The sequence below is a fragment of the Apteryx mantelli genome, chromosome 1 (genome assembly GCF_036417845.1).
Source record: "Apteryx mantelli isolate bAptMan1 chromosome 1, bAptMan1.hap1, whole genome shotgun sequence".
In the NCBI taxonomy this organism is placed as follows: domain Eukaryota; kingdom Metazoa; phylum Chordata; class Aves; order Apterygiformes; family Apterygidae; genus Apteryx; species Apteryx mantelli.
Genome location: NC_089978.1, coordinates 77,762,843 through 77,779,169, shown reverse-complemented (window position 1 = coordinate 77,779,169; position 16,327 = coordinate 77,762,843). Strand labels below are relative to the sequence as shown.

Sequence of the window (16,327 nt, the reverse complement as noted above, 5' to 3'; positions counted from 1 at the left end):
ATTTTTCATGCCAAACTCGTCTGGGCTCAGACAGACTTTCTTCTGAAACTCAAAAGTGACAAACTACAGGGAGTTATAACTTAGTCTACTTATGCTACATCAGTCCCCAGGGAACATGAATGCATGTAGCATTCATACTACAGTACAGAGCTCAGTTTTATTTTGCAAGAAGCGGAGTACAAATTAAACTTTGCAATTTGTCAGGTGGAATGTTAAACTGGGAAAGAATGAAAAAAACTGAAGCACAAAAACTGCACAGAGCAGTAAGTATAAACTTTCCTTGGTACGTTTCTTTCTTGGGCTGTTCCCTGTGGAACTGCTGTTGATTTGTCTCTCCCCTGTTCAGAGCCAGAGGCAAGCCATCATCAAGCTGCCAGACTCACAGTCTGTACATGCTCTACCTGTACCAGTAGAGAGTCTCATAACAGTGTATCAGCTTACAAAGGAGTTCAGTGACTTAGCTAGAGCTGAGCTGATGACTGCTGCCTAAGAAAAGCATATCACATTTCCCCACTTATGTACCTAACAAGACAGAAGAAAGAAGATACAATTATTTCCTTCCTAAAATAGCATCATAGAGCTTTCCAGTTCTCTTGACTTGAATCTCTGTGAAGCCAGCTGCCTGCAGGAGATTGCTGTACTCTGCTGGTGTTCGCTCTTTTCCTTCAGTCTGTACCAACATATTCATTGAATACAGTTGGGTTTCTAAAGGTCCACTTTTATCTTCATTCAGAAGTGATTCAACCAGCAGCACTCCACCACCTGGTTGAATAAAGACATATAAAACACATGCTGAGCTGTGAGAAGATGAGGTAATTTTCAGCTGAGTTAGGCAGGATCCTTACCTTTAGTTTCAGTAAGAAACAGCCTTTAAGTCATATTTCAGCATCATAGAAGACAATAAACGAGCAACAGCATCAGAACATGCCTCTGCTTGACCACTTCAGGTACTTCAGTACAGGGTCTGAAGTGGATGCTAAGGCTGGGGTTGAAATTCTTGTTTCCCTCAGCTGAAATCCAAGGAGCTGGGATTACCAATTTCACTGAAAAATACATTCTATTGTCTGTACTTTCAAAGCTCCAAAGGTCTGATGTGATGCTTAATGGGATTTCTTCTGTGACCTGTGTATCTCGACACTGTCCCAAGCTCCATTCATGTTGATCCTTATGCACCTAAATATCTGGAAAGGATTTCAAAATCCTTGTGCATTCACAGAGAAGGTGACTAAAACTAGAAGCCAGATATGAGCATTTTCAATTGGGTCTGGCCCTGTCTGGTTCAGCTGCACACCACCGAAGTGAAGGGCTAAACCAAAACACATTTGAACTGAAATCCTACCAGCAAAATTGCCCATTAAGTCTAATCTGTTTTGTGTAACTGATAGATGAGAATCTCCCTATTTTTCAAGAGCTCACACCTACCAGGTTTGCAAGCCTTGTGGACTTTTGCCAGCAGCTGCTTGCATCTGTCATCATCCCAGTCATGCAGTATCTTGGATAAAATATAGAGATCAGCTTCTGGAATTGAATCTTTAAAAAAATCTCCTGTAAAGCAAGAGTACATGTATTATAGAAAATCCCAAAATACAGAGGACTGAGTTAAGCAAGTATTTCCAGTTCTGTTCAGACCTAAAGATTCTGACTTGCCGTGTCAATGACTCAAGTTAGACAGTTAACAAAGTTACTGGGTAAAAGTCCTCCTGTGACACTGCATAGGGTTTTTTTGTTCCTTGTCCAGCCTGTACGAGGATTGAAGTGTTCAAATAGCAATTCATTTGAAATAATCATTGATGCACAGGGAAGCATTGGAGTCTTTGATGTTTTCTCTGAAGACATAGGTCTTCAGTTTCATAAAGCAGTAAAAAGAAGAGAGAGATTGTCACAACTCTCATAGAAAAAGGGAGAATTTTCTCTTAGCTATACATGGTTTCAATTTTTAAAAACCTCCAGGAGACATTGAACCACCATAAATCCATAAGGAAAAATACAAATCTCACACTTCCTAGTACTGGCTACATGGTGATGCCTTTTGTTCAGCACCTGGTGTACTGAATTCATACTTTTCTGTCTGCATCTTACTTTGTCTCACCCGCTCCCATTTCCTTGTATCACTGGCACACGTAGCATTTCCCATATATCTCCTTCCCCCTTTTATACACTCCTTTCCTTCCTCAAAGCCTTTCTTTCACTCTCAGAATGTGAAGCATTATTATGTCATTCCAACACTTAGGAGACTTTTGAAAACATTAAAAACTAGATCTCCCTACACTCAGTTTCAGAGATGGTACAAAGACCATGCAAGATCTGAAGACTGAGCAAAAGGCATCAGACTATCTCACCCATGTTCAAAGCCTCCAATGTCAGGGGACTTGAAAATATAACAATTTTACCAGAGAAGCAAAAAACTCTTGCTTGGAGCAGGCCTGCTGTCCCATATAGCTACCTGGAGGTCTGCTCAGGAGAAAAGGGAATGTTTAGGAAGCTTTGTAACATGGCACGACAGCTGCCCACAGTTGCAGGGGTTATTTTGCAGTACTCTTGTTCTGAAGAAACAGAATAATCTGCAGGAGTAAAGAGTTTCTGGGTTGCTCCATAATTGTGTTATCTTTCTTGAGGGAAGGTAGCTGGAGGTGCGCAACCAGGACAGCCATGCTGCAGCAATGAGTTGCAGACATAGGCTGTGGAGGATGCTGTCTGCAGAGAAAGAACTAGGAGGCCTTGCCCAAGCAAGGGGCACCTGGAAGCCTGAACTTCAAATGAGGGACTTCCAAGAAGACACAAGGGGCTCAGGAACAGCAGCCGTGACAACACAACTCCAGAAGAATTGCTTTTGGGAGTGCCCAAACACATTAAGAGCTCCTCTGCACACCTAACTTGGCTGCCAATACTCCTCAATTCTCTAAGCACACAAATAACTCTTGAGGAAAAAGGCTGGGAAAGCTGCTGCCCTTCTTCACTGTTGCCTTTCCAAGCAGATATTTCACAAGGCAAGGTTGTACAAGTGCACTGACAGCCACTAAACTCCCAGCCTCTGCCAGGTCAGCCAGCAGGCTTATGTGGCCTCTGTCACCCAGTGCCCACGACTCTGCAGCCGTACGCTCCTCCACCACACACTAGCACCCTCCGTCGGAGCAGCTGGCACTTACCTTCATGGAAAGTGATCCGACGCTCCTCAGAGGGAACAAACCACTCTTTGGCCACTTGCACGACTTTCGGCAGGTCGTAAATTGTGACTGTGGAGTTTGGGTACACAGAAACACACTCCTGCGCCAAAGCTCCTCCACCTCCTTTGGGGAGAGCAAAGGTGGTCAGTGCAGACACAGAAGCACCCTGTTCAGCAACATGCCCGTGAAGTGACGCAGGCAGTGGTGCATTCAACCTCACGGCACCTCGTACGTACGTTTGTCCCCTGTGTGTCACCGAAAGGGAGGAAGAGGGAGAAGTGTGGCCATGGACTCTGTCTGCTCTGCAGGAAGCCCCTGGGCTCCTGGCAGCCAGGCGTGTGGGCTGAGCCCTCGGCCTTTACAGCTCTTACACACCTCCTCAGCCAGATCCTGCTACGGCAGCTGAAAGATGGGAGATGAAAACAAAAGCCACAAAGCCACACAATGGGAAAGGAGTGGATGGAGCCCGTGATGGAGACTGTCAGGTCCCATGAATCCTGGCAGCGTTCAGTAGTGCTGGAACAGCGAGGTCCTTGGGGTAAGAGGCTACAGACAGTCTCTCAACTTAACATCACTGAAGTGGAAGAGGGAGAGAGGCTGGCACCAGAGGGACGTACCAAGCAAGGAAGGAAAAAATATCAAAACCTGCCAAATAAGCAAGGAAGCGAGCCACTACTTAGACTTACGAGATGCTGTAGAGAAAAACATGCAGCTTTCTAATGCTCTCACTACTCTCATATTTTCCTTTCCAACCCAACCAAAAAAAGTAAAAAGCTCTCTTTACTGCTGACAAGATTCTCAGATATATTCTGCTTTCCGTTGCTTTGCACATCTTGTAATGCAGGTGCTATTTTTCTTTTCAAAGCTCGTAAAAGAAGACGACAGTTCAGAGGCTTGTAAAAGAAGATCTACTGGCACTCACCTCCCAGGTCATAAATATGCCTGAAAGGGGAAAGGTCAAACGCAGCAAGAACATCTCGACCACATATACTCCATATTGCGTTCTGGCCAGCCATGAATTTCAGCATTTCTTCTTCTGATCTAGTATTGCAAACAGACAGCATGTGGAAAAGGTAGCTCACAATGTCCTTGGTGATTCTTATCGTACAACTCTTATCAAAAGTTTTAGCTCAAACACTAATCTCTGATTCTATTGACACACAATAAATTCTCTTTGCATACAGAACCTACTTTAAGACTTACTGCAAAGCATTCCTGCATGTGCATAGGGAATTAAGACTAGTGAAGTCCAACAGTGTATGATAATACTAATTTTTAGGCTTCCAAGGGATTTTTCATTCAACTACCATTGCGATGTGCCAAAGACATCCTGTGATATGGTTTTCAGAACAGCAATTTCTGTTTTTCTAATCAAAATATCAGAGAGTGTCCCAACAAGAGATGTTCCTAAAAGGAAATGCTGCAAGATATTTCAGCTGAGTGGGACTTGCACATCAGCACATTTAATTGCCCTGAGTCATAATGCAAAATAGATAATCTTTCTATGTTAAGAAGAATGAAATTCCTATTTATAGGAATTACCTGTACATTGCTCCAAAAGGGTCTATAGATGAAATGCCAAAAGCTCTTTCATATTGGTTTCTTCCTTCTCTAAAAGAGAAAAAAACAACAAAAAAAGCACATTAAAGTGGATTTCTTTTTCTTTCTCCCTGGAAAATAAGTTGCAAAGTTAATTCATCATTGTGCATAGGAACTACCTTGGGTAAGATATACGCTAGTCTGTTTTTTAATGGCTGTGACTATTCTGACACCTCATCTGCCACCCCAAAAATGATAAAGCAAAGTATTCTTTTAAATTTTGAATGAAAATGTCTGGTTCTTTATGAGATCTCATCTGGAGCAAAAGGTGAGACCATGGTACCCCCATGCATCATGATCATCAGCTGCACAAACTGAAACAAGTGAGACTCCAGCCCCATATTAACCTACTCTTTTTCTCACTTCTTTCTGCTTTTGCAACAGAAGTATCCTTACCCATTAGTCCTTATCATTTACATGGCATCTTCCAACAAGAGCCACTGTAATAATCAAGTGCTTTCCTGGGAGCCACAAAACATATAGAAATCTGATTCCTAAATCTGCTCTACCATCTTTCCCCCAAGAACACACATACAGTAACGACAACAACATACTTCTTGAATAAAATATTCATTGTTCTTTCCAAGAACCAGTCAGTATCTTCCTTGTACCCTTCCCCAGAAACACACTGCTCACAGCAGCCTCACTCATGCAGCAAAGCAGTCTGCAATAGGCAGCGCACAAGGCTCACACTCTCCTCCTTACCTCACAGCGTCAGTCAGGTAGTGCCAGCACAAATAGACTGTATTGGAGTAATACATCATAATATGATACTGAGACTTGGGACTTGATTTTGTAAGGTAGAGGTTGGAAATTTCTGTGTTTCTGTAGTAAACTAAAGAGATTAAATGAATATATTTACTAATATGTATGCTATCACCTTGCCCAGCCTGTTGCACAGCATGATATTTATCACCAAAAGGAGATGTCTACTTGCAGATCAAAAAAAAACCCCAAAACCAAAAACAAAACAAAAAAGGTGTACAGCAGAGGTATACAGACAGAGACAGAAAAACATTGCATTTACAATCAGTCCTCTCAGGTGTTATATTCTGGGGTAGGTGAGTGGTGGTGAAATCTGTGTTGCCCCATTGATTGTGGGTAAACACTATCTACCTAAACTTAACCCAGCATCAAATATTTCTTTAGGGAAGAGAAAGAGGAAAGTCTTATGAAGAGTGTCATTATTTACTTATAATTTTTGCTTTCAGAGAAAGGTCTATGCTCTATTTAACTGAGAAGCCTTTGCAGAAAAGTCTTTTTTTCTAAATGGTATGGTAGGCAAGTGGGGACTCAAGTTCCCAAAACATTGCAACCCCCCCCCCCTTGTATCCCCTCTCCATGCATTAGTGCAGGCCATTCTGCAGACAGACCAACACCCAAAGCATGCTGTGGAAATCACTCCCGCTTCCTCCAGTGCAGCCCCAGTGGCATCACCCACTCTGGTAGCGTAAAGGACCTGAGGCCTCAGCTCGCTCTGGGGCAGCAGCCTGATGCGGAGAGCACAGCCAGATCCTCCAGGGCTACCCATGCCTTTACTTGCCTTGGGACATGTGCAGGGAAGACATATAAAGAAATAGATGCAAAGGCTCATGATGCTCTCCCTTTATGCCCTTGGACAACTTCTGTAAGCCCTAAAACTGGGCAAGAGAACACAAGCCAGAGCAGGACAAAAAACTGTGGGGCTTTCTTTACATCTTTAGTCATGATGATGTTTGCTGCTGCTCTTTCAGCCAAAGAAGGGCTGCTGTTCCCAAGCAGTTGTCTCTTTTCTCCACCTACAGTCATTGGCCTAATCCTGGATCTCCTCTCTCCCCACACACCTTGCTTTGCTTTCCAAACCATCAGAGCTTTAAGTCTTTTGGCTTCTTCCCCTTCTTCTGCCATTATTACCTCCTCCTCCTGTCACCTCTACTGCCAATAGCTTCAGTCCCACACAAGCATCCAGAAGTCTTTCCATCCCGCTGGGGCTAGTACCCAAGCGTGCAGCAATGGCATCTGAAGACAGGGGCTCTCCTGACTCCAGCAGTAGATCAAACACTCCCAACTCACAGGCAGTAAACAACACCTGGAGGTAAAGAAAGGTGTCAGTGAGGGGAAGTGAATCAGGAAAAAGTGCCAAGGCCTATCGCATTTCTAACCCTGCTGCACTGGAGAAAAAGAAAATTCTATATATTTTATATGCATAATGATTTTGATGGAAAAATAGTATTTCTGATACCCAAGTCCAACAATTAACGTGAAGTTGTTCTGAGTACTGAAAATACCATGCACTGCTTGTAGTGCACTCTTTTCATTTCTCTTCCTTTGGTGACTGAGGTATTACATTTGCAAAGGACCACATTTTAAGACTAGGTTTTGTATATAAATGCTCCCGCCTGTACCTTAGTTTCAGAGTGCATTCTGACAACCGTCTCTCTTGCTCTTTGCCTGGAGAGCACAAGCACAGAACTGTGTGCTCTTCTGGCTAAAGATTTAACATGCATTACAGTGAATCCTTTGGGGTGGCTTGCAGTGGGAAGTGTGTCAATCCTCCTGGGATAAACTCCATGTGGACCAACTCCCAGAACAAGCCTGCAACCTTCAGACAAACATACATAACCTAAGTGTACACAGTGAAAATATCTTTTTCTAGCTGTACATGGTCAAGTTCATAAATAATAGTTTTCCAGTTCACTGCTCATACAAATTCTCCTAAACCACTAAGGAACACAGTAGCTCTAACTGGCTGCCTATATCTACAGTGATTTGGTAACATCCGTGGAGGTTTCTTTTCTTCTCAGTAAGAACATCGTTCAAGCAGGATCTCAATGTTATTGAGATCATTTCTCGAAACATAATACCAATGTAAATTTGGAAAGTATTTGGGCACCCATCTTTCTCCCCAAGCAAAAAGAGTTGTCCCCATCTATTTTTTGTTGCTCTTCACTGATAGCTCTCCCTTTCCAGTCTCTGAGTAAGCAGTATTTGCACACCTCTGTTTACCATTTCCTTCTGTTACCATTTCTGCCAGGGTTGCAGCAAGGAAAAATAGTAATGATAACTAAATTGTGAATGAGGAAAAAAACACACCAAATTGGAGTACAAGACTTTTATACCCTCCTGTGCACAGACATACACACATGCACAAACAACATCAGCAAACATTAAGAAAATTGAAACTATTAGGTCTGCCTCTGTCTTAATCAGATGCTGTCTGGAAAAGTGTCTTTATACCAGCCCATGTTTCCTACACCTGAAAAATAGGTAATATACAGAAGTTATCAAGTTCAGTCTGCTGCATAATACATACGGCCAAGCCTGAGAGGGGGAGGAAATCATTCTTGAGAACATATTTGAAAAACCTTGCTGTTTGAGTGGTATGCCAGCAGAAAAAAAGAATGATGCAAGCCAGTCATCTGTTTCCCAAACTTCAAAAATGAAAAAGATAGAAGAAATCTCACTACCTAAGGAATCTTGCACAGCTGAGACAGTAAACAGTAGGCCCTCAACCATAACCACCTGTATTTTTAAAGCCTCAAGGAGATGATACTTCTGCACATCCAAGCCCCCAAAGTCTAGAGGGGTATCAATGAATGTTAGGTCCATTTTGATGGGCCAGGGTCTCTCTCAAACCTTTTTCCTTTCCAAATTTCCCCCCTTAATACAACTAATTTAAATACAGCGTACTATTAGGATGCTTTCTTATCAGATTTTTTTTTTCCCCCAAAGACTTCCACTAAGGATCTGAAGTGAGACCCTTGAATATTTCTTTCTGTATACTCTTAGGCATCTATCCAATACTGATTTATATTTCTTACCTTTGAGACTAAAAAGCCATTGGTGTATTGGAATATGATTTGAGGATAGTCAAGGTCTTCTGTGGAGCCCATCTTCTTTCTGTACTGAGGCACAGATCCTCTTGTCCTCTTAATTTAAATAAGCTTCTTTCCACCAGGCACAGAGCACACCAGGTGATCCACTTAATCCTTTTGCTTCTGAGAAACCCATCAGTTACAAAATACATTGGCTAAGCTTTTTGGCTTCAGCGGATACTTCTGCTAGGTTCATCGCTGTTTCTTTGGATCCTTCGTCCTCGAGTACAGGGCTCAAGAAGCAGTGCAAACTAAAGCGGTATGGTCAGTTCAGTGGTTAACTACCACCCTACTATTTCAGAAACAACTGAAAGCTTGTGATAAGCAAATAAGAAATCACTGCAAAACAGCATCAAGAACCTGAACTCAGTGCAATGCATCAGAGCGCATAAACCAAAGCATGGCCTTTTTCTGGACTTGTTCCAAAGCAGCTTTGCTCAGTGGGGCTGGAATTTTGACACTGAAAAAAGATCCTTCGACTAGGGATCCTTATATATACTTCAGCCAGTCCAGTGACCTTTGACACCAGAGGAATGAAGACAATTTGGCGACACACTTCTTCATGTAGAATTTGCACATTTCATGGGGGTTAAGAAGGAGAGAATATCAGCTCAGTTGAGAATGATCAGGGCGCACTCCCACACAAGCCTGTCTCATCTCAGAGCACGCTAATTCAAGTCACCCCTCCCACACCACGAATTAGAGGCATATGTACAGCAGTTACTTCGATCCAGTTGCAACACAGGGACATGTTGAGCCTTGGGTCCTGGATCGTGTACCCAAGGCCTCAGACCTTACCTGTGCAAGAAAAAGGACCGGCATAACTATTATGGAGTAAGCAAGAGCCACGATGGAATGAATCTGAGAGCAGAGTCTACACAGGGAGCTGGAGGAGAAGAACATATCCGACCATAATCAGGCCCAAGCTGAAACTTGCTGTGATGTGCGGGGGTCTAGGTGACCCTGGGGATATGCCTGGCTGTGGGATATGCCAATCTGAAAATCCAGAAGCAGCCATTCCCTGGAGAAGCTAAGAGAGTCTGTTCGTAGCGCTGTCCTGTTGCAGCAACTGTTTTGCTCTGACAACATTGGCTCAGGCAAAGTCTACTAGGAATTAAATCTATTTTTGCTCTCTTTCCAAATTTTTCAGGTGTTTCCCCACATAGAGTCTTAAAAGGCAGTGCTTACAAGATAGTTGCCAGTGGTGGCAGCCAGGAATGTTGTACTTTCGATTTGCCTTGTTTTGGCAAAACAGTGTGCTCAGTAAAGATAGTGTTCTACATTTTCCTGCTGACTGGCACGGCCTTGGTCCCCTTCTTTGCAAAACTAACCAGGGACATGCAGAAAGTGCTTTTGGGGAAAGAATGAAAGGACTGTCAAGTTCTGGATGTGTATTTGAATTAATCTGAGAATGGATTACTCTTCATGGAGAACATACCTGACAGGCATTTTGTCAGAAACTTAATGCCTTGAATTACTTTCACTAGACCTCTCTGCCATACTATTCATTACTCAAGTTCATAAACGCCTGCAATCTTGCCCTCAGCATTTGTGAGCAAAAGCATCAAATCTCAGGTGAGGTCAGACCCTTTCTGTCAAGAAAACACTCTTTCATAGTTTTCCATCATTTAGTGACCATTCAGGCAACAACAGTAATTAAGACCATGATTCAGGTGGTATAATGATGGCAAAACATATGAAAACAGCAGTTTTTCAGTGGTAGCTTTTCTCCATGCTTCAGCAATACAGTTAATACAAGAGGTGAAACTTGAGCAATACAACAGTGATTAACACATGGGTCACAACGTTTTGTGTGTCTTAGCTTGGTTTTAGCTTTATCTTTAAAGATTTGCACTTTACAATGTTGCCCCAACACAATATTTAGGTACTCTCTTCCTTTCCTAGAAAATAGAGTTGTACGTATACACTGCTGTTGAAGGCTGGTTGTATGATTCTCTTTTGATCCTGACTCATTGTAGAACAATCAGGCTAGTATGAAGTTTTCCAGATGTTCTTTCTGGCCACACTGTGGATGCAGGAAAACTTTCTTAACAGATAAGATTCTCAATAAGATAACATAGTGGAACCTAATTTTCTATACTGATCCTTAAATTTCAGCCAACTTTTTTTAAATTTAATTTAGCCAGTAATGAAATAACAATCTACTTCACAACTAATCAAGAGTTTGTTGTAGAAGTTAGCTAGTCGAATGCTAGTTATTTAACCTTTTTCCTTCTGCATAGGATTCATAAACAGCATTTTTTTTGCGTTCTAAAACCATGGGGTCTCCCATGGTGCTGAAATATTAGGTCTGAGCATAAAAACATTACAGCAAACCCCAAACTGTAAAAATACTCAGAACCTCTCCTCTTGAACAATATAGCCTATAATTACATTGCTACTGCCTAACTAATGCAACACACTTCACAGCTCTGTACAGTTTATATGCTAATATTCCGTCTATTTTGTACTGTGGGTCCTGGAGATCACAACAATCCTCTCTAAGAATGACTGAAATCTGTGCTTCAGTCATTGCGCACCTTGCACTTACTGAGACAAGGTTTCTCTGAAGGAAAAACCTGGACTACAGGTTCAAGTGCATACCTACGTTAATAATGGACCTCTTCCCCACCTACCCCCATGTCTAGGTTACTGCACTATCACAGTTTCTAATTAGCAACCTCCTTCTGCATATGCACTAGGCGTGATTTTGTAAAGGTTCATTCATTTGCCCAGATCTATAACCCTTCTTACTGAATATGCTATAACTCTTTCAGTTTGCCAAATCCATTCCAAAGACAATTCTACAGAGGAAGAAACCTCTAAAAGTTTTCGCTCTCTGTCCATATAGACAGCAAGGTCAACTGCTTTCCCCTAGTAGTTTTTCCTATCCTCCAAATACAAGGAATAAATTGCTCTTAGATTAAAAATCATTAGCCAAAATCTTAGCTGTAGGAAGGCAAAAATACTTTTCTGACAAAGGCCAGTTCTGCAACTCTGCCTGCTACTGAGAAACACCACAGCAAATTGGTGGCATTTTGCACAAGAATAAAGATTCCCTGTTCCCGGGGTAACTGATTTCATACCAGCCATTAAGATCCAGGCCATCATCTGCACTGAAAGCAAATACTCTCAGAACCGAAGTACAGATTTCTCTTCACTTGAGCTAAACAAAACAACTCCAGTAAGAGCTAGCTGCTGCTCACCAGCTTATAGACTGCTTTCTTCAAATGGTTCAGCCACAGAGGCATAATCAGATATTACAGTGACATTTAGTACAGCTACATTAAAGATACATCTAAGTATGGAAATGTTCAACCCTTAATTTTTATAGCTTTGTCTAAATAACCAGATGGTTAAGTGCACAATTAATAGACTCGGGTGTCCCTGCAGGGCACAAATTCACTTTACTTAAGAATAAGGCTTAGGGTAAGAGAGGCTCTGGTTATAAAATGACCACACAGCTGATTAAACCTGCCTGAAGTACTTTTTTATTATGACTAAATCTGTCTGTTGAGGACATCAGATATAATCATCTAATGGGATTACTACCAGCAGTGAGATGCAGAGGAGGATGGTTGCAGATAACCCACACCATACTGATGAGAAGCCACACACACAGTCTGTTGCTGTTTCCAAATAAACTGTTGCTGAGGCTTAATGTCTAAGCTTCTTTTATTCTACACATGCATTTGTGAAAATGAAATTGCAATTGATTTCTTTCCCTGAAAACACCATCAAGGTTTTTTGTCATAGCACTTAAATCACGCACAGTCTAAAGCTGTTACTTTATTATATCTCCAAGGCTCTGTTTTGATGATTGAACTCATCTTTGCTTCAGTGACTCACTACAAACAAATACTACACAAAAAATAGTTACATCATTTTTGCATAATATTACAAAGTTAAAAGTGATCTAAGAACAAAGCAGATTTAAAGTGAAATTAATGTGCCTGCCAGTGAGAAATGACAAGTAACACCACATTTTTACATATGCAGTTTTCCTTATAAGCAACAAGGACAAATCTCAGGGAAGTGACGAGGATAATGAGTTTTAGTAATGTCAGTATGGAAACCACTATGCCCACTATCATTATTAAGCCTCTAAGCATGCCCAGGGTAAATCAGTTGTGAGCTGGTCGAAAATTTCATGAAGATAATTCAGTTTGTGCCTTTTTTTTTTTTTTAAGGATCCTAACAAGCCCAATTACTCAGTATCATATTTTTCTTTGACACAGAATGTCCAGTTTATACAAACTTTTCATTTTCTTCTTTATAACCCTTCTCATGTTTTACAATAGATGTGTTTCCCTAGCAACATGAGTATAGTTTCTTTCAGATTTTGAGACTAATTTTAGTTTTTACATTTACATCACATGTACTACTGGCAGACATTTGGAGCAGGCAGGAAATCCCATATACCCAACTCAATCTCTGAAAAGATCCTCCCTTGGCTTCTGTTTTCCCTTTAGTAAGAACTCTGACTGAGAATGTCTTTTAAGAGTAACACCAGTAATCCAAAGATTTCCTTGGGTTAACTTCCTGGCCTGCAGAGAACCCCTCAACAAGTATTTCAACCAAATAGCCAGTCATTAAGATCCGTGTCAGAAGAAGGTCCCTGTGGAAAAGCGGCATAAGCTACATGAGGTCAGACAGGTTTGCTAGCTAAAAAATGGTACAGGCTGAAAGTTAAAAAAAAAAAAAAAAAAAGAGAGAGAGAGAGAGAAAAGCAAAAAGAAAACCAAGTGGGACAGCAGTTGAGGCAGGCTTTCATGCTGGAAACAGCTTGCTCTATCAAATATCACAAGGGTAGCAAGGGGACACACCACTGTCTTTGCATAGGCCATTTCATACTTGCCAGTCTGTCATTCCTCTCCTTTGTTGCTTTGAAAGAGAACTTCAGAGGGAAGCCTCACTCCAGCTTGGCAGGTACAAGCACCCCTACAGCCCTTTCCCTTGGTAGCTCACCTCGGACATTTGTTACAGCCCTATACTGCTTGCAAGCCCTGTCTGGTGCAGTGACGAGAAGAGACTTTGCTGCCCTTCTCTTTACCAATTAAGGTAGAAAGCAATAGGCATTGCTAGTACTTCCTTGTACTAGGCAATTCCTCAGAGCACTTACACGCACATGAACAGAGTTGCACACAGAACTGCAGGGAAGACCCAGGTGACCAGTTCTGTCAGGCACTTGGTTGGCAGATGGAGTTGGCTAGATGGAAGCAACTGTAGCACCCCAACGAGGTTATCCATTCGTGCCATCCTATAAATAGTCTAGTTTCAAAGAAAGCACTCCTGAGCATCCTGCCCAGACCAGGTTTATCCAGAGGTCACTTTGCAGCCGCTGCAGTGCAATGAGACTATATTAGGTATCAATTCAAAACTGGTTTTAACCAGGCAGTCTAAGGCCTGCAAAAGTTTTTTTAACCTACTCCTATAGCAAAGGATTTGTTTGAACTAACCTATGAATTTATTGTGAGGCAGCAGGAGTTGCATTCAGGGGATAAGGCATGTGAGGGAGAACAAGGCCAAAAGCATTTTCTGTACCATGACTAAAGAAAGGACTGTGCATACAGTTTCAAACAAGCCTTGAGAACACAGTACCAGACCAAGTACAAAAAACAGAGATACACTTGCTTTTAAAAACAGTAAAATAATACTTACTCATGTAGGAATACAAGATACCAGAGGGATCATTTCTGCATACTCAATTCTGAAGCAAGGATCAAGTGCAACTGGTTCCATTGCTGCTTTATATACACTCTACAGACATCTTTGCGAATTTATTGTGCGAAAGCAGAAGATACATTCTGTAAATAACACATTCACAGGATCAACAAAATGCATCATAAGCTTAAGGAAATGGGTGTTGCATCCGAATTATAACCAGTCCTCGAAAGCGGGATACCAGACCAAAAACTCACGCAATAGAGATATTTCCTTTTAATTATAATGAAATAATATGTAGGTGTATAGCAATGCAAGACATCATTAGTGAATTCTGCATACCCAGTTATGAAGTAAGGCACCTGCCAAACTAGCTTGTTTAACTGCTCCCTTGCATAGAACATAACATCTCTGTGTATGCTGTCAAACATGAGAAGCTGCAATAGTTTCTTACGCAGTCCTACACTTATTCAAGTACTGCCCTAAGGCTTCCACTAGTCTGATGTCCAGATAGTATTAATCAGTGATTAACTATTATTGGCTTGTGTTTATACCCTTTGGTTCCCTGGGACAATCCTGTGTTTGTAACTTTGGGAGAGCTGCCAAAATTTACATTTTCTCTAACAACTTTCAAGATGAAGCTTCCAGATAATATATCTAATGTTTTTATTACCACAACCTAATTATACATATATCCTTGTCCTAGGTCATCAAATAGCCTACTCTACAAAAGTAATGATCAATTAGAAGAAATATGGATATGGTCATGGCTTCAGTAACTACTTATTAGTAATATACTAGTTGTATTGCCAGAAGTAATTGATATTATCCAAATTTCTTTACCACAGTATTAGCAGCTGGAAAGCACCCATAATAACCTAGGAGGGCTTTGCCTTACTTTCTGGTGGGAAACCCTAGTTCCTGTTGAAAAAGCTGCTTTCTGAGTCACCTAGTGTAGGTTGAGGCCAAGAGATACAAAGGAAATTGCAGGCTGAAAGGTTGATAAGTGCAGAGACACAACAGCCCTCAGACAGGAAGGGGAGAAGGCATTCTTCTTTAAGGGTCAGAACAGGAATATGTGATAACACTGACTATAGCTACAGGAGCTTGGATTTCTTACCCCCTCTGAGCTCATGTTTTTCTGTTTGAGAAGGACTGCAGGAAATCTGTTACAAACTGCACGTGCAAACAGCCACAGAGAGGCAGCAGCACACACAAGGACAGCACACACCAGCTCCTGAAGAACACACAGAAGCTCGGGAGCTCTGACCTGCAATCTTCCCCCTCCCCTTCAGCTCAGACCATGCTACAAGAGATCTTTGTTGACCAGGGCCATCATTCTCAAACACAGAGAGGTCACACTTTGCCTTGTATCATTAGATGGCTTATACTCTTCAGCATACTACATACACATTCTTGCAGACAAGGTGGTTCCCGCTGGCACCACCTTATCCTCCTGGCACCGCTATGAGGACAAAAGGGCGACATTGTTCTCTTTTGTGGCAAGAGATGTGAAATCTCTGCTGGAGCAAAGCACAGGAAGAAAGCTGCATCCCTACAACTGAAAAAACTCTCTTCCCGTCCCATCGCATGACTGACTTGTCCTTAGTTCCACAAGAGGAGCTAGAGCATCAGGGCACGAAAAAATCCTGAGCCATTCCGGGGAGTCAGTAGGTGGAGTTGGGCTCAGAGGTTTTCTTCACCACTGCTAAGGCTTTCCAGCAGTCAACAACAGTGCTGTACCATGCAGTTGCCAGATCCACGGTCTAATGGGATTCTCCCACTATTTACTCCATGCCAGCCCTGCTCACTTAGGCGATTTTCCACTGCTTCTGAAGGAGAAAAGCACAATAATAAAAAGTGAGCCTGAACTTTACCTAGCAACATCAAAAGTTGGCCTTCAAGTTATAGAATGAAATGACAGGTATGGCTGCCTGAACACAGAGCAAGAAGCTGGGAACTATATGACCCCTTGGCCCCGCAGCAGCAGGTGAAGAGTTACAGATTCTGAAAGCGGGAAGAAAAATGAATTCACTTATGCAACTT

General features: G+C 41.9%; 1 protein-coding gene across 1 annotated transcript; it reads right to left on the bottom strand.

Moving 5' to 3' along the window:
* Window positions 1-514: 514 nt before the first annotated feature.
* On the bottom strand, window positions 515-8,635 carry ASMT (acetylserotonin O-methyltransferase). Its single transcript, XM_013950460.2, has 8 exons — window positions 8,564-8,635; window positions 6,657-6,831; window positions 5,469-5,598; window positions 4,707-4,775; window positions 4,087-4,205; window positions 3,147-3,287; window positions 1,423-1,545; window positions 515-762 (listed from the first exon to the last, which is right to left on the bottom strand). The coding sequence occupies exons 1-8, from the start codon at window positions 8,633-8,635 to the stop codon at window positions 551-553; spliced, it is 1,041 nt and encodes a 346-aa protein (XP_013805914.1). The 3' UTR covers window positions 515-550.
* Between the last annotated feature and the right edge of the window lie 7,692 nt (window positions 8,636-16,327).

Coding starts and splice junctions, on each gene's coding strand:
- ASMT (XM_013950460.2), bottom strand. CDS start 8,635: ATGGGCTCCACAGAAGACCTTGACTATCCTCAAATCATATTCCAATAC. Junction 5,599..6,656: donor AGAGGTGACAGGAGGAGGAG/GTAATAATGGCA, acceptor TAATCTCTTTAG/TTTACTACAGAAACACAGAA. Junction 3,288..4,086: donor GCATATTTATGACCTGGGAG/GTGAGTGCCAGT, acceptor CTCTCCCCAAAG/GAGGTGGAGGAGCTTTGGCG.